The sequence below is a fragment of the Terrapene carolina genome, unplaced genomic scaffold (assembly GCF_002925995.2).
Source record: "Terrapene carolina triunguis isolate 2854851 unplaced genomic scaffold, T_m_triunguis-2.0 Scaffold68, whole genome shotgun sequence".
NCBI classification, from domain to species: Eukaryota; Metazoa; Chordata; order Testudines; family Emydidae; genus Terrapene; species Terrapene triunguis.
Genome location: NW_020664419.1, coordinates 22,758,126 through 22,782,960, shown reverse-complemented (window position 1 = coordinate 22,782,960; position 24,835 = coordinate 22,758,126). Strand labels below are relative to the sequence as shown.

The 24,835-nt window shown below is 42.9% G+C and overlaps 1 protein-coding gene across 1 annotated transcript in view; it reads left to right on the top strand.

Annotated features, from left to right (window-relative positions):
- The window catches only part of COG5 (component of oligomeric golgi complex 5), a 330,757-nt gene that overhangs the window by 302,618 nt on the left and 3,304 nt on the right, over nt 1-24,835 (top strand). Inside the window, exons 19-21 of the mRNA XM_026648688.2 lie at nt 4,901-4,977; nt 5,526-5,652; nt 6,489-6,568. Coding sequence (XP_026504473.1) covers nt 4,901-4,977; nt 5,526-5,652; nt 6,489-6,568 — 284 coding nt within the window. The remainder of the gene's footprint in view (nt 1-4,900; nt 4,978-5,525; nt 5,653-6,488; nt 6,569-24,835) is intronic.

Genomic DNA, 24,835 nt, shown 5'->3' with positions numbered 1-24,835 from the left:
GTTCCTCCCAAAGGTCATTTCCGAGTTTCATTTCAACCAGTTCACCCATCTCCCGGTCTTGCATCCTAAACCACCCGGCACTCTTGCGGACAGGACGCTGCACTCCCTGGATGTCCAGAGGGCACCCTTCTACTTGGACAGGATTTGTGCCTCCCCATGCCTCTTCATAGCCATTGCAAAACAGTCGAGAGAACAGGCCCTCTCCTTGCAGCACATATGCAGTTGCATTTCTAAGTGCATTACAGAATGCTATGCGACACTGCCCAGCAGAATCACGGAACACTCCACATGGGTGCACGTGACCACCTCTGCTTCCCTGGCAGACATCCCTGGCTCAAGATCTGCCATGTGGCAACATGGCGCTCTGTCTACACCTTCACAGTGCGCTACGTCATCGACCACTGAGCAGCCACAGACATGACCATAGTATGTGCCATCCTGCAGCAGGACTTATCCATTGCATCCTCGCACCCATCTCAGAGCTGATCACTGCTCTGTACTCACCTGCATTTGGAATACATATAGAGGCCATCACTTGAGGAAGAAGAGACAGTTACTTACCTGTAACTGGAGGGTCTTCGAGAGGTGTGGTCCCTATTTGTATTCCAATACCCGCACACCTTCCATTCTGCTGTGGACTCTCTATGCAGTGGTAAGAGGGAGACTGAGGGCATGTCGCTCCACACGGCCTCTTATAACCTCGTATGGAGCATGTGGTGATATAAGGCGACCATGCGAGTCAACAGACAGTGCTGCTGAAAAACGTCTGGCTCTGGTGCATGGCGGGCATGCGCACCGCGTCTGGAATACTAATAGGGACCACACATCTCCAAGAACCTCCATTATAGGTAGGTAACCTCTTCCTCTGCTCTGCCACTAATATTTGTTTCAACATTCTCTGCTGCTCAAGTGCTAGAGAAAAGCATTTTTAGGTAATGTTTGAAAACTTGGAATTCTTTAAGGCAGGAGGAAAAGTAGTTGCTGAAATATTTTCATGTTAATATTTTCCAGCTGAAAAAAGAAACTTTTAGTAATGAGAGGTTTCACAAACTCCACAGTAGTCACTGAACAATAACTTCACCATGGAAGATTGTTTAAAAACATTCATCAGTAGATGCATGCTATATGTGGGCATTGTATTAACTTCACCTTTAGATTGCTGAACATAATCCACTCAGACAAGACAATCATGTGACACCGTTTTTTACAATATAGCTAGCCAGTGAATAGTGCAACAAATAATAGACCAACTATAGCCGTGGGCTGCAACAGGGTCACAGGGCGAGGTTAATATAAAACAGACTTTTTAAGGGTTAGATGTTCGCAGCATGCAGGAGTCTCTGAGATCAGACATAAATTTATATAGAAATTGACCAGGAATCTGTAAGTTTATTGAATTACATAAAACAAAATAAAACTTTAAAAGCACTGGGTTTTGGCCAACATTAAAAGGGTTGGGAGGCAATGGTAGGTCTTGTACCATCACTGGCATCCCACATCCCTCTCAACACGCATATTTGAGGGTCCTGACTGTTCAAGGCCTAAACAGACTTGCAAGCTATACCAGCTTCTGCTCCAGGAAATTCCCAGAGCTTGTGCTGGCAGATCCATGAGAGTGGACCCCATGGGCTTGGGATGTTTGTTTGGTGCTTAATGCATGGGAAAGCCTATCTTCTCTACCTCTGAGCTCTCACAAGGTTGCAAGACCAGCTTACACTCATTGATTTTAACCCCAACTGTGAAGCTAATTTAACCTGGGCATCTGACCTCCCAAAAGAAGGAACCAAAAATGTGCCCCATCCTTATGTTTTTAAAGTCCATAGCACATTGCTGTGTAAGAGATCAGACCCTCCCAAAATACATGAAACCCTGCAAATGCATCATACAGCATAACTGTGCATCTCAGCACATTGGAAACAGTAACTTTAAATCATAATATATCTGTTATAGCTAAACAAGGTGTATCTATAAGCAGCTATAGGAAGGAAGGGTGGTACAACTGCTGTTGGTAGGACAAACAGAAAGATGTTTCCCCCTACCAGCCAATCCCAGCACCTGAAAAAAGTATTGGGATTGACCAAGGGCAGCTCTTCTGACAAGAGCCCTTCTTCAATGGCTAAAATGAGTATTGCTGCCATCCAGACTATTCGCAGGCCCTGCTCCAGCACCCGTTATCGTGGCCGACAGCAATCTTTATTTAAATATAAAAACTGGACATAGTGTGAATACAAGAATGAGGGGACACACCCCTGATTGCAGAAATATGCTCACACACCCCTCATTGAAGAATCTAATGCAGTCTAACAAATAAAAAAATCAAATTAAAAAGCACAGTCTTTTACTCCTCTGAATTTAACTGAATACATCAGGGTACAGTACAGACCCTGTAGCGCTGGAGATCTAGAGAATCTGAGTTTGTTGTTTATGTGTATTTTTACCAAATTAGTTTCACTCTATTCCCACTTTGCATGACTCAATTCTAGAGTCTACTGTAGACTTCCAAGCTTACAAAGAAATATTTCTTTGGCAACTAGTACTTCACGATGCAGCCATCTGCTGCCTTTTAAGTTTGTCTAGTTCTGGCAATAGTAATAATTAGAATGAATTATTATGAATAGTAGAATGAATAAAGTTTGACATTTAAGGCAGAGTATTCTAAAGTAAAGTATGTTCTTTCAAATACTTAAGACCAAAAAATATGAATTTAGGGACATTCCTAAAGCTTATATAATATAGAGAATTGAAATTTGTTTTAATGAATTTAAGTGTTTGGCTTTGCTGTAGGAAACAAAAGTACAGCTAAAATCTTTCCACATTATAATCCACTTTGGGGGGGGAAATGTGTTAGGAAAAGGCGGAATATGAGGTCACCTTTGTTTGGTTCCCTTCCTTGTCATAAGGAGCAGTTTGCTCTATATATCTTGATTTTCAAAGGTCCAAACAGCAGTTAGGTGCCTAGGGTGGAATTGTCTAAAGCACCTAAGGGTGCTCTCATTGAAAGGCAGATGCTTCCTCCTACCACCAGCCAGTCCCAGGAGCTGGAAAGACGTGCTGGGGAAATCTCATCCTTAACCCTGTTAACTTTCAGTGAGAGTTAGATGTCTAACTGTCATTTGGACCTTTGAAAATCCCCCTGTTATTACTACTTTATTCTATCAAAACTGCCATGCTTTCTTTTATCATTTTCACTATGGAGAAATGAACCTGTCTGAAAGTATGAGCACAGTTTACCATGCCTACTTTGTTCTCTCATGCTCACAGTAACCAAGAATCCTGGATGTACAATTAAATGTTCTTTATGAAATCTGTTTGTCAGCATATGATCTGATGGTTCTGTTTCAGATATCAGTACATGATTGGAAATAACAAGAATATTAAAGGCCTTGTTATAAATGTCTTGCCACCAGTGAAGCTAGTTCAGTAATGTTCTTTAAATAGTGTCTGGTTGTTTGCACTATCCTGCTCTGGCTACTCAGTTTTAGCTTTGCCCCTTTGAACCTTAATTTAATTGTATGTTACGTGGAAATAGAAAGAATCAGCCAATGAAAGTCAAATACAAGTGTGTGATATCTGAATAGTCTTTTAAGTTAGTGATTTAAAAATTTACATAGACAGAATTAAGTTGCCATCCCACTATTGTTGAGTTCCACCTTCTCGAATGGCAAAAATGAAAATTCATCGTGTTTGGATAAAAGCGCTCTGGCTGCAACTTATTGGTATTGTGGGGGTTCCATATTTGTATTTCAGTGACACCCTATTTTGTTTTCTCAGTTTACTAATACACCTCTACCTCGATATAACGCGACCCGATATAACACAAATTTGGATATAATGCGGTAAAGCAGTGCTGGGGGGGGGGGGGGGGGGGGGTGCACTCCGGCAGATCAAAGCAAGTTCGATATAATGCGGTTTCACCTATAACACGGTAAGATTTTTTGGCTCTCAAGGACAGCGTTATATTGAGGTAGAGGTGTAGAAACATTGTGTTTTCAACTTCTGTTTTATTAAACTCTAAAATCTGAAAATTAATTTGTTCTTTTTGGCTTATACATCCTCACCATTAATCAAGATTCTGCAGCTGAAACTCAGTTCTCTGTACTCTGTGAACAATGTACACACCAGAACAGAGACTAGCTCACTGTCCAAAGGCAGTAAGAGTTTCACAGTGCTAAGTGTTTAAAAAAAAATTACCTTATTTTTGTTACTGAAGCAGCAGAGATCACTCAGAGCAGATTGTTAAGAAGTTATCACTTTTACAGAGACATTCTTTTGACTATGACCACACTTTAATGTGTGTTAGTGACAATAGGTCCCAGCAGTTGTCTTCTAATTCATGTAGGCTTGTGCCCAAGTCTTTTGTTGGGATGTGTGTTTTCAATCATAAATCCCTTAACAAGCCCTTTCACCAGAGGGAGAATCAGCCACTTTTGTCAGGGAGCCCTGGACCTGTTTCCAGTAATAAGGCCCCATCATTAGGATCACCAATGTCTGTCTACTATCCCCTTTCTTTCCAATCTTAGCCCAGATTGTGGGATACGGGGAGAACTTTACTCCACCAGTAAAGATGAAACATATTGAGATAAACAACACACCAAACTCATTGGGGAAAGTTCATTGTATCTCTCACATAATTGCTCCATGAACCAGAAAGTCTGTAGTCAACATAACCACTGCCTGCTGCATGATGGTTGTGGTGTTGCAAATAAGAGAGCAAAAAAGCCCTGGCCCAGTCAATCTGCCGTGTGGAGAAAATTTCTTCCTGACGCCAAACATGGCAATTATTGATATGCTGATGACCCGTCCCACCACCTCTACTTATTGTTTATAGACAAACCAATTAGATACAGAGCTTTGCATTTGGGGACATTTTGATTTAAGTAAAAGTCTTTTTATTCTACAGATGGAGTTAGCAGTGGCCCCACTCTGCAGGCGAGTGTCTGATCTAGGAAAGTCTTATAGGCTGTTGAGGTCATTCAGGTAAGTTACAATCAGAGGATCTCTAGCAATTGGTAATGTGGCCAAATAATATTATTGAATTAATTTCCTACTTATTGTTGCTTGTGATTCTAATTAAAAACCTTCTGGCAACTTCACATGTGAATTAGCAACAAATTAGTGTTTTTCCTTTTAATTTTTATTCATACTGTAACTACAATTTGGTGAATTTTGTCATGCTAATGTCAGCTAAATTGTACCTTCTTGCATTGTATTTGATGTTAGTTCTTATGATAATGAACTGTGTAGTCAGACCGAGGGTTTTCATAGAAATATAGAACTTGCATTGCAATGTTGGGAGATTGTTTAATTAAAATAATACGCTTCTTGTACAAATGATCACCTGCCAAATTCTGCATTACAAAGCAATGATGCAAAGCGGCAAAAAAACAAATGAGATGCATAGGCAGAAATAATTCTATCTCTAAAAGGCCTAGCACAGTATTGGCACGCTATAAATAATAATATTCTAAGATGTATCTTTTTCCTTTCTTTTCATGATTATATTGTGTAACTTGTGCTTTTTCCAGACCACTGCTGTTCCAGACTAGTGAGCATATTGCCAATAGTCCAGCTGTGGGAGATATTATTCCATTCAGCATTATTCTTCAGTTCTTATTTACAAGATCACCACCTGAATTAAAATCACCATTCCAGGTAACCAGGTCAATCCATCTTCCTTTTTGAAATATTCCATTAATAGATTAACTCTGCTATACATCAGTGCATCTGCTCTAATTAGCTTTTGTTTGAACCCACATTCAGGATACAGTTTATTGGTTCTGTTGTTATTAGTTTGTGGCGAGGGTGCTCAGGTCACTGATTTTATATTTTGGTTAGTTTGTAGAAGTCAAAAACAAAAACAAAAAACCAATCATCCTGCAGATAAGCTATACTGAACTGGGTTCCCAATTTTTTTTTTATTCTCCCAGATAAATGTAGGAGTTTTTCTGGTGTTCATTTTAGAGCTAGCAATTCATAACTTAAAATATGTCCATGAAAAGAGTTCTTGTTGTTTTCTTTTATGTTGTTAAATTCTTCAAGTCTTGTCGTTCAGTGGAGATGGAGCAAAAACTCCCTGTAAGAATTCTAAGTGAATCTACATCTTTGTGTCATCTAAAATTTCTTACATGAGAGCAGGAGCGCCGCCAGCTTTTCTGCCGCCCTAGGCGGCGGAAGGTCCCGCCCCAAAATGCCGCCCCCCACAGAGGCGACGGAAGGTCCCGCCACCGAAATACTGCTGCAGTTGCCGCCCCCCAAATTGTAGTGCCCTAGGCGACCGCCTAGGTCGCCTAATGGGTTACGCCGGCCCTGGATGAGAGACTGTTTATTTTTATTGCTGATTAGCAGTTGTGATAGTGATGAACCAGCTTCTCTTGACTTTAATTTAGTTTGCCTTTGTGTCTGACAATTGTGCATATTTCTTGGACATTATAGTAAATATCTTTTATATACCAGCGTTTAATGGGTTTGCCAATATTTCTGTGTATCAGAGAGCAGAATGGTCCATTGCCCGTTATTCCCAATGGCTTGATGACCATCCATCTGAAAAGGACAGACTCGTTCTCATAAGGTAAAAACAATTATTCTCCTGTTTGGATGTATTAACCTGAAGCAGTATTTTAGCTGAAAAACCAGGATTGCTCTTGTGAAGTAAGATGTGAGCTGTAGGGGATTTGTTCCAAAGAGTGTCACGTTCTGCCCATCTTTAGAGGTGAGCTGCAAAGAGTTTCCCCCAAAAAACCCACCCCAAAATACTCCTTAGTTAAATTTTAAAAGAGGGAAAATGAACACAAAGTGGTTTAGGAATGTAATAATCACTATATTTTCACAAAATTACCTCCTTAATATCTTGAGAAATCTAGGTTCCAGCCTTCCTGCTTCCGATGCTAGAAGCGAGTGACATCACAGCCATAAACAAAGGGAATTAAAACAGGTGTTCAAAATGGAAAACTTTTGTTTATGATAGTTGTGGTATCATTCATTCTGCCAGAAAAATCAGGAAGTCATCAGCTCAGGATCTATAGGAGGTAGTAACTGTCTCAGATTTTGTTAATATAGTGCACTAATGACATCTTCCCATAATAGTTATGGACTTTTTCCTGATTTAGAATCTTAGAAAAGAGTTTTGCAGTTTTTTTCAAAACCTGCAGTTGACCTTTAAGAAATATAATAGAGAAATTCAACAACGGTGCATAGCTAAGGAGCTACATATTTCTGATTATTCTATAAACTTGCTTCTACTTATTGATCATCACTTGATCAATTATCCAACATGCTAACAAAATCTACAAGTCATAAGTCCAGTGTCCTCTCCCTGACTTGTTTTCACATATTATTATAGACTATATAATTGACTATATGGGGAAGCAGTGAAACTGATTCTGTACAAAATGCTGTCCAAAAAGTGCACACAAAAAACAAATTGGAAAAACAGAGAAGAGTATTTTTCAGTCTCCGATCTTTTTCGGTTCCAATAATCTTAAAAGTTATGTGCAGCAATGGTAGTTGAAACACATTCAGACAAAATGGGACCTTTCAAGTGATGGGTCCCTTGTAGTAGGTGTTTTCAGAACTCTAATAGTACTGGGAAATAACTCTTTCTTGACAAGACCATGCAAACAATTGACCATGTGACTTCATAGTATCTGAGCCTTGGGTCCTTTTGGAACACTGGATTCATCATAAAATGCTACTCGGGGGCAAAGGTTAACATTTGATTTGTTTACGTTGCATATGACATGTTTACAAAGGCCTGACAGTGGCACTGCAGCCTGTGCTCTGGAGGATGGGAGGGGAAGTGCTGCATTTCACGGCCCTGCAGGACTTCAAATGCAGCTAGAATCCCTCCTGGGGCTTCAAGGGATGCATGATGGAGGAGCATGTCAGTTGAGCTGGCTCTTTGTGCTACGCCACCTCCACTGATTCACGTGAAGGGATACTGGGGCTGTGACCCTGCCTTTCCCTGCCCCCTTTTGGGAGTCTCTTACTGCTATTGGTGCTAGCCAGGACAATGCTCCCACCCCTGCACTAAGGTGCCTAGCCCCTGCAGGAGATCCTCTTGCAGGGCTGCTCACAATCTAGCCCAATGTGATTAGGAAGCAACATTGTGACTGTGTACTTATGTGCGTGTACATTCCAATCATCTGCTGAAATTATAATGGCTGGCATTTAAATTTCAGCCAGCAATATTTGTGTTGAAAAGAAATACTTATCTACCTATCCTTTTAAACAGAAATTAAAATATATAGTCAATAGAAGTCTGCTGTAAATATTTATACTTCATTAAGCTAATGATAGCACACAGAACAGATACAGGGTACTTAAGAGAATGGCTGGTTGATGTATTTTAGTACAGATTTATTTCATAAGCATCTGTGAGTTATTGTCATGTGGTGGCTCACATACAATTGGAATTAGAATTTGGAAACTCGTGTACAACTATTAAACTGTTCTCCTTTTCTTCTATGTTACACCTTATTATATTTGAACCTGTTGCATTTAGAATATGTAAATGCTAAGTGACTCTTATCTGCATCGTTACTCTCAGTGTGCAACGGCAGTCAGAAATGCTAACAGAATATTAGGAACCATTAGGAAAGGGATAGATAAGAAGACTGAAAATATCATAATGCCATTATATAAATCCTTGGTACACCCAAACCTTGAATACTGCATGCAGTTCTGGTCGCCCTGTCTCAAAAAAGACTTATTAGAATTGGAAAGGGTACAGAGAAGGACAACAAATGTGATTAAGAGCATGGAACAGCTTCTGTATGAATTAAAAAGATTGGGACTTTTCAGCTTGGAAAAAAGACAGCTAAGGGAGGGATATGATAGAGGTCTATAAAGTCATGAATGGTGTGGAGAAAGTGAAAAAGGAAATGTTATTTACTCCTTCATATAACACAAGAACCAGGGGTCACCAAATGAAATTAATATGCAGCAGGTTTAAAGCAAACAAAAGGAAGTACTGCTTCACACAACGCATAGTCAACCTGTGGAACTTGTTGCCAGGGAACTATAACAGGGTTCAAAAAAGAACTAGTAAGTTGTTGGAGGGTAGGTCCGTCAATGGCTATTGGCCAAGAAGGTCAAGGAAGCAACCCCATGCTCTGAGTGTCCCTAGCAGCCTCTGATTGCCAGAAGCTGGGCGTGGACCACAGGGAATGGATCACTTGATGATTGCCTGTTCTGTTCATTCCTTCTGGGGCACCTGGCATCGGCATTATCAGAAGATAGGTACTGGGCTAAATGGACCATTGGTCTGACCCAGTATGGCCTTCTTATATGTTTGTATTCAACACCTAAAATAAATATGCAAAATATGTCTCTTCACGTCTTAAATAGAAGAGTCTTTTGAAGGTCACACATTGGCTGATATGAATGTAATAATGCAGTTTGGCTAAAAAAATTAGGTTTTCTTATATCTAAAATCATGAAATCTTGAGGGTAGGTTGTAGTTCTACAGCACTCCCGCCAGTGCTGAAGTATTATGGGGTGATGATCACTTAGGGTGAAATCTCGGATCCATTTAAGTCAATGACAATTGACCTAATTGGGGCTGGGATTTTATGTATAGATGGGATTTTCAAAAGCGTCTAGGGCAGTGTTTCTCAAATTGGGATCTGTGGACCCCTGGGGGTCCACGACAATGCAATTAAACATTATAAAAACAGAGCAAAATATAAACCAGTCAGTGTATCATCATAAAAGCATCAGGGGCAGAGCAATCAAGACAAAAACTACTCTGACAAAAAGCTGGTGTTTTTTTAAATGGGGAAGATAGGTGCCCAGGATGAGCACGCTACATACCAAAAGTACCAACCAAAAGCATGATTCCCTGCTGATCCATAGAGTGATGGTGAGGCCCTACAGGGGAGATGGTATTATTATACTGTCACCAGCCAGGGCAAGGCTTTTGGAGGAGGTGCCTCTCCATTAAGGGCTTTCAAAGTCAACAGAACCCGCTTAAAATTAGTCTGCCCCTTTCTCTGCAACCAACAGAAAGAACACAAGGCAGTTGACCCTGGCTACGGAAGCCTGTGGCCAGGCTTGCTATTGCATTTTGTTCCAGCTATAAGTATTGTAGAAGCCCTGCTAAGATCTGAACTATGTGATGACATTTAACTGTATCTGGACAGTATTTCAGTAATTGTGCTAGCTAACTTTGTGCTGATAGTAGTTTTTCCTTGTCTGCATTTACAGCTAAACCACCTTCAGGCCTGGTTCAGCTAACAGGATTGTTGAAACCATGTTAAGCCATGGTTAAATTTCATATCATAGACTAGGCCTAAGAAGAATTGAAACACTTGAATTTTGTAATCCCAAAGGCATGTATTACTGTTGCAGATTATCAGTGGGTAATGGTTTTTAGAAGAATTCGTAGTCCTTTTACTTTGTAATGTAGAATTTATTGTATAATATTACTTGTGGGAAATTAATTCTGGTGCATCTTTACAAATGGTACATTTACTGCCATTTCAGTTTGTAATGACTGCAGCTGCTCGAGAGCTGCTTTTTAAATATTACTGTAGTAGGGTTATCAGGTTCCTCACAGCTTATCAAATCCTTAGTTCCTTCTGTTCACTATGGAGTGACTAAATACTTTAAACCCTGCACAGTGTGAGTATGGCCAGCTGATAGCTATTAATGAACTATTTTTGTATTCCTTCTTGTTTGTCTTCCTAGGTCGTGGGGTAATACTTGGGGACTGAGTTATTGGAATTAAAATTGTATTTTGTAAACTAGTTGATCCACATACTTTTATTACAGTTTAAAAATCAAACCCCTCCCTTTTCAGCAAGGTTTCTTATTACTTAATAAAGTATCAAGTCAGATCCAGCTCCTGTAGACCTTCCATTGACTTTAATGGAAGTTAAATTGAGCCTGTTGTAGGCTCGGAACTGCTGCAGTCATGGGTCAAATTCTGATTCCACTTACACTGTATAAACCTATTAACTCCACTGAACCCAATGTAGTCACACCAGGTGTAATTACACTGGTGTAATAGAGATCAAAAGCTGGCCCAGTATATTAAACCAAGAGTTCTGAAACATTTTCATAGTGTGGACTATATCTTAATAGAGAAATTGTCTCAAGAATGACCCCCTTCCCATTAGCACTGGCAAAGATCAGTTTGTGAACCTCAGTATTAGATTATTCATGAAACTGAGTTACAACTTAATTTGGTCCACCCTGGTATTAAGTGCAAAAGTGTGACCAGTCCACAAGGTTGTATTGTGTTACAGACACTGGTTTTCCTCTTCATGCACGGACTGTTTAAATTTCCAGCTAAATTTCTAGCACCAGCCAATCAGATTGCAGACCGACTGGCCCTGATTTGCCAATAAGTGTATGGTATAAAAAACAAAAGCAAAGCACCCAACCAACACAAGCTTGTTCATAAAAATACTTTGATATAAGTTAGTTTTTGGTTGGCAGAACTATAGCACAATTATTTCAGCTAATTATTTTGCAAGCTTTAATAAAATATAGTCCTCTTCCTACTATTTTGTGTTTACATATAATAGCTTTTGTAATATTTTGATTAAATAGATAGAGCCATACTGGTGTATTTTTATGGCATAATAGTCTATTTTCCATAGGTATCTCCTCTTTGCCTTATAGTTTACATAGCACTCTCTCTTAAAATAATAACAATAATACTTATTTGTAAAGCAATTCATGGCCCTGATCCTGTAATCTGATCTTTCATGGTGATCCGTGTGCCTTTATGGGGCCATGTACATTATTATTAGTATTATTTGTATTACTAGAGTATTTAGGAATCCCAGTCATTGACCATGAGTCCATTATGCTAGGCACTGCACAAACACAGAACAAACAGATAGTCTCTGCACCAGGGAGTTTACAGTCTGAGTAAGGGTTTGTCTGAGTGAATCAGATGGCAGGATTGAGGCCTTAGTATTCAAAGTATATAAACATTAACAATCCATTTTATTGATATATACTGAAATTCCTTTAAGGGACAGTATCCAGATCATAGTTTTGTTAATTATTTTAATTTAGATATAAATCTTCATGTTTTGAAAGAATGTTTTATAAAAAAAAATCTAGTCTTATATAATCAGCTTGTCCTGAATTCCAAGAAAGCTGCTTTTTGAGCAAGCAAGTGAAGTAATTTAATAAGTGCTTTAAAATCCTCTTCTCTTCTTCTTTATGTGGGAGGGCATCTTAAACTTAGATTTTTTTTTTCTTACATCTGATGGCATTTTTCATGAAACATTAATATATGCAGAGCATCCCGCCAACCCTCTTTCTGTAGCCTTCTCTTACAAATGAGATCTGTAATGTGTATCACGTCTGATCTTTTGAAATGGAAAAAGAATTAATGAACAGATTTTATGTCCTTTATTAGATTTGAAGATGCTGAGTATAGGGCAATATTGAGTCTAATCCCTTAGAGACCAGGTTCTGTAGATTATATAAACAGGGTTTCTTCCTTTTTCTTAAACATTTGGAATATACACATAAATGACATATTTCTATATGAATATGATCCTGTTTCTGTTTCTGTACTGCCTGCTACATGATATTTATTTAGCCCATAAAGCATCTAATTCTTTGACTGCTCCTTATTTACAAGTATCTTTACAATGTACTCGGTAGGAATAAATTGATCTACTCTTCCTGGTACAGAATTGTCATGGTAAAATGATGCATCACTATTTAACTTTTTGATGCCACATTGTCTAAACTAGTTTTTGTAAGGTAGGACTGGTGTAAGTTATATAATGTGATGATGTAACCTGTCTCATAATACTGTAAATAAAACTAGAGATTTAGACAGGAAGGAACCTCTCTTTCGGCAGCATAAGTTAAACATTTTGTAAGAAGTGACACAATTTTGTGCTCTCAGCAAGTTAAGAGTGAAATCTGACAGCGTTCTTCAATGACTGAGTTCACTGTGTGCCGTGCACCTTACCATCATTATCAATATTGCTGAGGGACCCATCGCTATATGTCATTGTGCCAAGATGCTACAGTTATAATTACATAATTTCCTTCAAGGAGGAGGAATGAAGCTGCCACCCCAAGTTTAGTTCCTAAGTTAAAAATTGCTGCATCCCAAAAGATGCACAGTCCTGTTTTTTTAACTATATGCATCTTCAGCTAACCTACAATATGCTGGGGGCTAATTTAGCTACAACTAATCAGGAAAAAGATCTTGGAGTCATTGTGGATAGTTCTCTGAAGATGTCCACGCAGTGTGCACCGGCAGTCAAAAAAGCAAACAGAATGTTAGGAATCATTAAAAAGGGGATAGAGAATAAGACGGAGAATATTTTATTGCCCTTTTATAAATCCATGGTACGCCCACACCTTGAATACTGCGTACAGATGTGGTCTCCTCATCTCAAAAAAGATATACCGGCATTAGCAGTCAGGCATTGCAAGCTTCCATAGGGCTATCGCCACTCGCTTCTCAACTGTCAGGGCAGCTCTCATCTTGGTATTCCTGCGCTTCAGGGCGGGGGAAAGCGACTCACAAAGTTCCAGGAAAGTGGCCTTATGCATGCGAAAGTTTCGCAGCCACTGGGAATCATCCCATATCTGCAACACTATGCAGTCCCACCAGTCTGTGCTTGTTTGCCGGGCCCAGAATCGGCGTTCCACTGTATCAACCTGCCCCACTGCCGCCATGATGTCCCAATTGCCACATCCTGTGCTGTTAGGAATGTCTGTGTCCATGTCCTCCTCACAATTGTCCTCGTGCTGCCGTCTCTTAGCTAGGTTCTGCACATACTGCAGGATAATGCGCGAGGTGTTTACAAGGACCATTGCAGCACCATTGAGAAGTACCCCTTGTGGTTTACGTACTGGTTGGCAAGGTGGTCCAGTGCCAAGATAGGGATATGTGTTCCGTCTATCGCCCCACTACATTTAGGGAACCCCATTGCAGCAAAGCCATCCACTATGACCTGCACATTTCCCAGAGTCACTACCCTTGCTAGCAGAAGGTCAATGATTGCCTCGGCTACTTGGATCACAGCAGCCCCCACAGTAGATTTGCCTGCTCCAAATTGATCCTTGTACTGTAGTTACAAATGTGCACTCACCAGAGATGCCTTCTCTGGCTTCAGGGTCCAGGATCCCGCCTTGGGAGTGTATTGGGTCCAGGGTGATGAAAAGGTCCTGGCTGCCGGGGAGAACAGTTCACCTCTATTTTACGTGAATATTTTGTGTCTCGTTCTTCTGAAGTGGTTTTTTCCTCTCATCACCTCTGGGCCTTTGAACACCCCTGCTTCTCATGTAGCATGTGCATGCACTGCCCCAAACACACAGCTCCTTAAGGAGCACAGGGGTAGCTGTGTTAGTCAAGCATATGAGCACCTCAGGGAGTTCTACTGCGCTCATTCACCTGCAGTTCTCTGGTCGTTTGAAAGCTCTTAATACAACCAAGTTATACGAGTCTCAGATACACTCTTAATACCCTTTTAACATAGCCTCAGTCTTGGGTGATTCATAGATTCTAGGACTGGAAGGGACCTCGAGAGGTCATCGAGTCCAGTCCCCTGCCCGCATGGCAGGACCAAATACAGTCTAGACCATCCCTGATAGACATTTATCTAACCTACTCTTAAATATCTCCAGAGATGGAGATTCCACAACTTCCCTAGGCAATTTATTCCAGTGTTTAACCACCCTGACAGTTGGGAACTTTTTCCTAATGTCCAACCTAAACCTCCCTTGCTGCAGTTTAAGCCCATTGTTTCTTGTTCTATCCTTAGAGGCTATGGAGAACAAGTTTTCTCCCTCCTCCTTATGACACAATTTTAGATACCTGAAAACTGCTATCATGTCCCCTTCTCAGTCTTCTCTTTTCCAAACTAAACAAACCCAATTCTTTCAGCCTTCCTTCATAGGTCATGTTCTCAAGACCTTTAATCATTCTTGTTGCTCTTCTCTGGACCCTCTCCAATTTCTCCACATCTTTCTTGAAATGCGGTGCCCAGAACTGGACACAATACTCCAGCTGAGGCCTAACCAGTGCAGAGTAGAGCGGAAGAATGACTTCTCGTGTCTTGCTCACAACACACCTGTTAATACATCCCAGAATCATGTTTGCTTTTTTTGCAACAGCATCACACTGTTGACTCATATTTAGCTTGTGGTCCACTATAACCCCTAGATCCCTTTCTGCCGTACTCCTTCCTAGACAGTCTCTTCCCATTCTCTCTCTGTGAAACTGATTGTTCCTTCCTAAGTGGAGCACTTTGCATTTGTCTTTGTTAAACTTCATCCTGTTTACCTCAGACCATTTCTCCAATTTGTCCAGATCATTTTGAATTATTACTTTGTCCTCCAAAGCAGTTGCAATCCCTCCCAGTTTGGCATCATCTGCAAACTTAATAAGCGTACTTTCTATGCCAATATCTAAGTCGTTAATGAAGATGTTGAACAGAGCTGGTCTCAAAACAGACCCCTGCGGAACCCCACTTGTTATGCCTTTCCTGCAGGATTGGGAACCATTAACAACAACTCTCTGAGTACGGTTATCCAGCCAGTTATGCACCCACCTTATAGTAGCCCCATCTAAATTGTATTTGCCTAGTTTATCGATAAGAATATCATGCGAGACCATATCAAATGCCTTACTAAAGTCTAGGTATACCACATCCAAAGCTTCTCCCTTATCCACAAGACTCGTTATCCTATCAAAGAAAGCTATCAGATTGGTTTGACATGATTTGTTCTTTACAAATCCATGCAGGCTATTCCCTATCACCTTACCACCTTCCAAGTGTTTGCAGATGATTTCCTTAATTACTTGCTCCATTATCTTCCCTGGCACAGAAGTTAAACTAACTGGTCTGTAGTTTCCTGGGTTGTTTTTATTTCCCTTTTTATAGATGGGCACTATATTTGCCCTTTTCCAGTCTTCTGGAATCTCTCCCGTCTCCCATGATTTTCCAAAGATAATAGCTAGAGGCTCAGATACCTCCTCTATTAGCTCCTTGAGTATTCTAGGATGCATTTCATCAGGCCCTGGTGACTTGCAGGCATCTAACTTTTCTAAGTGATTTTTAACTTGTTCTTTTTTTATTTTATCTGCTAAACCTACCCCCTTCCCATTAGCATTCACTATGTTAGGCATTCCTTCAGACTTCTCGGTAAAGACCGAAACAAAGAAGTCATTAAGCATCTCTGCCATTTCCAAGTTTCCTGTTACTGTTTCTCCCTCTTCACTGAGCAGTGGGCCTACCCTGTCTTTGGTCTTCCTCTTGCTTCTAATATATTGATAAAAAGTCTTCTTGTTTCCCTTTATTCCCGTAGCTAGTTTGAGCTCATTTTGTGCCTTTGCCTTTCTAATCTTGCCCCTGCATTCCTGTGTTGTTTGCCTATATTCATCCTTTGTAATCTGTCCTAGTTTCCATTTTTTATATGACTCCTTTTTATTTTTTAGATCATGCAAGATCTCGTGGTTAAGCCAAGGTGGTCTTTTGCCACATTTTCTATCTTTCCTAACCAGCGGAATAGCTTGCTTTTGGGCCCTTAATAGTGTCCCTTTGAAAAACTGCCAACTCTCCTCAGTTGTTTTTCCCCTCAGTCTTGATTCCCATGGGACCTTACCTATCAGCTCTCTGAGCTTACCAAAATCCGCCTTCCTGAAATCCATTGTCTCTATTTTGCTGTTCTCCCTTCTACCCTTCCTTAGAATTGCAAACGCTATGATTTCATGATCACTTTCACCCAAGCTGCCTTCTACTTTCAAATTCTCAACGAGTTCCTCCCTATTTGTTAAAATCAAGTCTAGAACAGCTTCCCCCCTAGTAGCTTTTTCAACCTTCAGAAATAAAAAGTTGTCTGCAATGCAGTCCAAGAATTTGTTGGATAGTCTGTGCCCCGCTGTGTTATTTTCCCAACATATATTTGGATAGTTGAAGTCTCCCATCACCACCAAATCTTGGGCTTTGGATGATTTTGTTAGTTGTTTAAAAAAAGCCTCATCCACCTCTTCCACCTGGTTAGGTGGCCTGTAGTAGACTCCTAGCATGACATCATCCTTGTTTTTTACCCCTTTAAGCCTAACCCAGAGACTCTCAACACTTCTGTCTCCTATGTCCATCTGATGTGCTCCTGTGCATGACCAGGGAAGGAACTTTCCCAAACTCAGTCCGTTGGTTCCAGTAGGGGCGTCTTGTGCCAGCCCTGCAGTGGGATGGAGGCACTGCCTCGTACTCCAGCCACCATTTCCTTCTTATCTGTGTTCTGTAGAGGAGCTACCCCAAGTAGCTGTGGTGACTGACTACCCCAGGCTCCATGGTTACTCAGTTCAGTGCCTCATTTGCTCTCCCTCTATGTTCCATTCAGGCTGTCCTTTTACTGTGTGGTGCTTTCTTCTCTTCTATTTTCTCCCTCAAAAATGTGTAATCTACTGAGGACCATGGCACCAGCCACAGTAACTTCTATTGATAGCATCATATCAGGCATCGTAGAGATGAAGTTCCCAGAACTGGGTCTATCCTGCTAATCCACAAATCTCTGGGGCAGCCCCACAAACAGTGCCAGGCTGGGTCAAGATGGAGCATTTCATACACCAATGGAGAGTTTCAGAGGATGGTGTGTTGGGGTGTTTAGTACATCCTGGCCAAAGAGCAAGCAATGCTGTTTTTTAATGTAGTGAGCGACTGGAGGAGGGCCAGGTCTCTCAGAGATAATGGCATTTCTTACAAAGTCGAACCGCTGTATGTTCAGGATTTGATGCTGACAGTGCATATAGAATCCCGCTAGCCTCTCCAAGGTGCCTGTAAGAGAGTCCAGGTTTCTGACAGGTATAGCAGTACAGGCAGTATGCAGTTTCAGTAGATCCTGAATGTTGTCTCAGCACAGAAACTTTTTTGTGTCCATAAGTGAGAGACAGACTTCATGCAGGAGGCAGGAAGACCTATTTGTCAGAGGACATCTGGTTTGCTGCAACTGTTCGCACTCTGCAGTGTAAGCAGATGAATTCATCAACACTTCCCATGGTGCTTGACTGGGGTGTGCTGGTGGGCCAGCCCTGAGGTTCTGGATCTTGATCTTCTGCCATGAGACATTTAAGCCCACAATGCAAGCAGAGTCTTAGAAACCTTGAAGGGCGGAACTGAAATTCCATGGCTTCTCCACAAGCAAGGCACCATGGTTTTGTTGGTGACCACTTCTTGACCAATCTTTATTCCAGTGTGTGGAGTGGCAAGTCCTAACTTTCAGTCAATAGCTTGACAGAATAGTGCAGGGATGAGAATGCATGGTCCAGGACTTCATCTACTGAGGGGCAGGGAGATGTATCTGGTTTCATGATCAGAATATTAGAAGGCTGCTTATGGCTGCCAGCCAGGTGCATAACTTTGTAGGCAAGACAAAGAATGTTGTGCTGTAGGCCGTCCTCTGCTTCATCGACCAGGGAGTTGATGTAGATCTCAGTCACGTTGTACCATGGCCCAGAAAAAGCGTTTCAACCATTTACTTTCATGGACATCTCCCTGTTTATATGCGTCTTCCTTTTTTTCCTAATGTATCAAAGTCCTCTTCAGAAAGCCATGATTTCTTCGGTAACCATCCGAAGTAGATTGTTTCATGGTGGTGCGTGATACAGCATTATGTATACCCAGTGATGAGCTACCAAAATATTAACAACCGGTTACCTCCTCCTCACCCCATGAGGGGGTTGTGCCCCCCTCCGCCCCCTGGGACTCCTGCCCCATCCAACCCCCCACGTTCCTTGACACCTCACCCCCGGGACCCCTGCCCCATCCACCCCCCTTCCCTGTCCCCTAACTGCCCCCTGCCGCCCCATCCAACCTCTCCTCTCATTCCTGATGGCCCCTTGGGGCCCCTGCCCCATCCAACCACCCCTTCTCCCTGTCCCCTGACCACCCCCGGAACCCCTGCCCCTGACTGCCCCCCACCGCCTCATCCAACACCCCTGCTCCTTCCTGACTGCCCCCCCCCAGAACCCTTGCCCCCATTCAATTCCCCTGTTCCCTGCCCTCTGACTGCCCCGAGTCCCGACCCTAATCCACCCCCCGCCCTCTATCCAACACCCCCTCCCTGCTCCCTGCCCCCCTTACCGCGCTGCCTGGAGATGGGGGCCGCGCTGCCGGGAGCCGCTAGCGCCGGGCCGGAGTTGGGGGCCGTCCCGGAGTCGGGGCCGGAGCCTCAGGCCGGCCCGAAATCGGGGGCCGTCCCGGAGTTGGGGCCCGGCCCAGAGCCAGGGGCCAGGCCGGAGCCAGCCCGGAGTCGGGGCCGCGGGCCGGGCTGGAGCTGCTGGCTGGGCCGGGCTGAAGTCGGGGGCCGGGGGCTGGAGCCGCGGGCCAGCCCAGAGCCGCTGTCCGGCCCGAAGGTGGGGGCCGGCCCGGAGCCACTGGCCGGTCCAGAGTCGGGGGCCGGCCCGAAGGCAGGGCCGGGGGCCAGAGCCGCTGGCCGGCCCAAAGTTGGGGCCGGGGCCCGGCCCGGAGACGGGGCTGGACCCGGGGGCCGGGCCGGAGCCACGCCACCTGGCCGGAGCTGCGCGGTGCCTGGAGCCCTCCTCGCGCCCCCTGCCCCAGCTCACCTGCAGGAAGCTGCTGCTTCCTTCTCAGCCCTCCCAGGCTTCCCGCGCTAACAGCTGATTCGCGGGAAGCCGGGAGGGGGAGCCTTCAGGGGAGGAGGCAGAGGCGGAGCCGGAGCCAGGTGAGCTGGGGCCGGGGGGAGGGCAGGGAGCTGCTGGAGCTTTTGTTAAATTTAAAAGCCGTTTTAGAACCGGGACAACCGGTTCTAAAAGGGCTTCTAAATTTAACTGGTTCCCGCGAATGGGTGGGAACCGGCTCCAGCTCACCACTGTGTATACCACTCTAGGTGATTTCCACATTGTCAAGAGGATACAAGGTTGTGTATGTGATGTTCAACAGCCTGAGTGTATTTCATGGCTTCAACAGGAAAGACGCTGGTACAGTTGGTTGACCTCTGGTCTGCAAGGAGTTGGAAAATGCAGCAAGAGCTGATCTGTGAGGTACTTTGACCATACACAAACCTAGCTCACTAGCGAGTCCCCCTCTTGGAAACCTAGCTCCTTCTGTAAAAGGCCCAGCAACTGAGAGTACAATATCCCGCTCTGGTCTTTGATGTGTAAATAAAATGAAGTGCTGGACTCTTTCTGCAGCCCAGCGATCACCTGGCAGGGCTTGAATCTCAAGTTCTTCAGGGGCTACAGTGCTTTGTTCAGATTCTCTTCCTTCCCTCCAGCAAGCTGTAAGTGCAGGACCCTAGGCTTCAGATCAGTCTCCTTCTCTCAATAGTGGTGAACTTTCTGCTTATTGCTGTCAGTAGGGCTCACCCCATGCCCAATTTTTGACCTTCGTTGAGGGAGTTTAGGTTCATTGTTTAGCTTCTGCGTTTCTCTCAGGCGACTTAGGCGATATCTGCACAGCAGCTGGGAGGTGTGATTCCCAGCGTGGGTAGACATACATGTCTCAAGCTAGCTCGAACAGAGCTGGCACCTGAAAATAGCAGTGCTGGCGCTGTGGCATGGGCGGTAGCTCAGGCTGGCTACTCGAGTATCTACCCAGGGACCATCACATGCTGCCATGGCCACATAACTATTTTTAGGTGCTAGCACAAGCAGAGCTAGTTGCATGTATGTATATCTATGCTGGGAATCACACCTCCCAGCTGCTGTATAGACATACCCTAGGTGAGTTAATACCCTGCTCCTTGGTGCTGATTTCCCTCAGATTTGGTTTTGTGCCTTTCTCTGCAGCACTCTCACTCTCTCAGCATGGGTTTGCTATACTTCCTCTGGCTTGCCTGCCACGGTGCTCTTCTCTTAGCCTGGGCCAGTGGGTCTCCATTACTGCAGCACCATGGAGATAATTCAGAACCTCTTCTAATCTCTGTGCCTGTTGTCTACTGCCTGCCTCTGAGAGATACCAGGCTCTCATCCATGCTCCTTCCTGCATGGACATACCTCCTGTGAAACTGCATATTCCTGCCTTCCCTGATGTTAGGATCAATCCACTGCCTAAGCACCCTTCTCGTGCTGTGCACCGAGACCCAGCTTCCAACTTGTTGTGGGAGCATCTGACTGCGGAGGTGGCTACTGCATCGTAGGGATGGGGATAATTTCCCTGGCAGGAAGCTCACATCTGAGCTCGTTTCCTATTTGGACTTTCTGAATTCCTTAGGCAAAGATTTTCAACAGTGAGTGCTGAAATGAGGCTCCTAAACTCACATTTAGACACCCACATAAGTGACCTAATCTATAAAAATGCCAAGTGTCCAGCAGCTCCCATTGACTTTAAAGGCCTCTATATTTGAAAATGTTGGCTTCAGCCTCTGAGTTGTTGATCTCCTTCAGGGAGCATGTGAGGTGTGTAATTTTGGGAGAGCACCAGACCTCAGGGACCTTCTCTCCCCAGGACACTGCATCTCATCTCGCACTTTCCAGACATCTTTGTTATCTCTTATATCTCCACTGTATTCTCAGCTTATGAATGTGAGGTATTGAAAACAGTGGTTCCCTTCTTCTATATCAGCTGTCACTGATGCAATTATTATGTAAGGAATATTTCTTTGAATTTGTTTTTGAGACTCCAGGGGTGTCCATTAGAATTGCTGCTCTCACTGCATTTGTTACACAAGTTGTAGTTGTACTTAGCCTTCTTTTCCATTCAGGCCAGAGTTCTACAGAACAGAATCCAGGTTTTCCTAGGGAGGTGTTGAACATTACACAGCTGCTTTTGTGATCCATCCTTTCGGGCTGGTCTACACTGGGGGCGGGTTGATGTAAGATACGCAACTTCAGCTACGGGAATAGCGTAGCTGAAGTCGACGTAGCTTATTTCGACTTACCTCAGGTCCTCACGGCGCGGGATCGACGGCCGCGGCTCCCCCATCGACTCCACTACCACCGCTCGCCCTGGTGGAGTTCCGGAATCGACGGGAGCACATTCGGGGATCGCTATATCGCGTCTAGACGAGACGCGATATATCGATCCCCGATAGATCGATTACTACCCGCCAATTCGGCGGGTAGTCTGGACGTACCCTTCTGCTAACTCAGAGGAAATCCATATATAACATATATAGCACCGTGTAAGTTTCCAAAGAAGTGTTCAAACATTGATGAGTTTGGCCTCTTGTCACCACTACAAATATGGAAATAGTTTTGTCCCTATTTAGCAGAGGGAGAGGCAAAAGCACTAAGGGCTAGAGCCACAAAAGGGACTTAAGTGTTGCAATACCTAATGCCTAATAATTAAGGAGAAAAAAATTGACACTGTAGCCAAGTGGTTAGCGCACCCAGCTGGGTTGTGGGAGATTCAGGTTCAAGCCCTATTAGCTATACATAATGGAACAGCTTTAGCAGGAGAGATCCCACCCCAGAACACAAGGGATAAAACTTTTTTGGTATCTGTTTGATTATGAAAATAGCTCCTTCAGTTTCTGTTTCTGTCCCCCAGTTGTCTTGTTATGCTAAGAGCATTAAACTCCCTAATTTTTCAGCTCCATTATGTTACGAACATTTCTTCCAAGGAAAATCAGTCAAGAGAGGACAATGGTGCTGTTATTGGCTCCCATGGTGGCCTTAGCATCCTTGGTTCTCAGCTCTTACGAACATGGTGGTGATTCTATCTTGGTCTCCCTGAAATTCCCAAACTCCTTTCTCAGGAACTGGTGTTTCACTTTCAACCTTGCCTCAAGTTCATACTGTGTAAATAGCAGTGAGCGCATTAGTGTATTTTCCATTGCATCACACCACACAAGACAATTTCAGTGTTACACTGTATTATTGTATTTGCTTATGTGCTCACCACTCATGCCAATTCAGGCACCCTGGTATTGCAAGTTGCTATGTGTTATACACATAACTCATAATGATTCACATAACAATGCTTTTCATATATACATGGATTTTCATATTCCACATACATGCAAAATTCTGACTCAAGTCATGTTCAGCTCTTAGTGGAGAGTATCTCTGCAGAGTTAGTCATCTACCTGGTTAGATTACATAAGAACGCCCATACTGGGTCACACCAAAGGTCTATCTAGCCAAGTATCCTGTCTTCCGACAGTGATCAATGCCAGGTGCCCCAGAGGGAATGAACAGAACAGGTAATCATCAAGTGATCCATCCCCAGTCGCCCATTCACAGCTTCTGGCAAACAGAGGCTAGGGACACCATCTCGGCCCATCCTGGCTAATAGCCATTGATGGACCTATCCTCCATGAACTAGTTCTTTTTTTAACCCTGTTATAGTCTTGGCCTTCACAACATCCTCTGGCAAGGAGTTCCACAGGTTGTCTGTGTTGTGTGAAGAAATACTTCCTTTTGTTTGTTTTAAACCTGCTGCCTATTAATTTCATTTGGTGACCCTTAGTTCTTGTATTATGAGGAGGAGTAAATAACAATTCCTAATTTACTTTCTCCATACCAATAGAATTTAAAGCCAGAAGGGCTTTAATATGATTATCTAGTCTGACCTCTTGCATGACCAGGTTGTAGAATTTCACCAAGCAATTCTTGCATCCAGTCCTTGACTTCTGGTTAATCTAGAGCATCTCTTTTAGAAAGACATCCTCTTTTGATTGAAAGAATTCAAATGATGGAGAATCTACAACAGCCCTGGGTAATCTGTTCCAATGGTTAATTGCCTTCATTGTTTTATTTCTGCTCTGAATTTGTCACTTCAGCTTCCAACTATTGGATCTCATTATGCCTTTGCTCAGTTAAAGAGCCCTCCACTTTCAGAAATGTCAGTACCAGGGCTGTCAAGCGATGAAAAATATTAATCATGTGATTAAAAAAATTAATCATGATTTAGTGCACGATTAATCTCGCAGTTAAACAATAATAGAATACCATTTATTTAAATGTTTTTGGATGCTTTCTACATTTTCAAATATATTGATTTCAATTACAACATAGAATACAAAGTGTACAGTGCTCACTTTGTTTTGATTACAAATATTTGCACTGTGAAAAACAAAAGAAATAGTATTTTTCAATTCACTTAATTCAGCTACTGTAGTGCAATCTCTTTATCATGAAAGTTGAACTTACAAATGTAGAATTATGTACAAAAAACCCCCCTGCATTCAAAAATAAAACAATGTAATACTTTAGAGCCTACAAGTCCACTCAGTCCTACTTCTTGTTCAGCCAATCGCTCAGAGAAACAAGTTTGTTTACATTTGCAGGAAATAATGTCGCCTGCTTCTTGTTTATAATGTCACCTGAAAGTGAGAACAGGCGTTTGCATGACACTGTTGTAGCTGGCGTCGCAAGATATTTACATGCCAGATGCGCTAACAAGTCATATGGCCCTTGATGCTTCAACCACCATTCCAGGGGACATGCATCCATGCTGATGATGGGTTCTGCTCGATAATGATCCAAAGCAATCAGGACCGACACATGTTCATTTTCGTCATCTGAGTGAGATGCCACTAGCAGAAGGTTGATTTTCTTTTTTGGTGATTTGGGTTCTGTAGTTTCCGCATCAGAGTGTTGCTCTTTAAGACTTCTGAAAGCATGCTCCACACTTTGTCCCTCACAGATTTTGGAAGGCACTTCAGATTCTTAAATCTTGGGTTGAGTGCTGTAGCTATCTTTAGAAATTTCACATTGGTATCTTCTTTGCATTTTGTCAAATTTGCAGTGAAAGTGTTCTTAAAATGAACATGTGCTGGGTCATCATCCGAGACTGCTGTAACATGAAATATATGGCAGAATGCAGGTAAAACAGAGCAGGAGATGTACAGTTCTCCCCCTAGGAGTTCAGCCTCAAATTTAATTAAAGCATGTCCTCTGGAACGATGGCTGAAGCATGAAGAGGCATATGAATCTTTA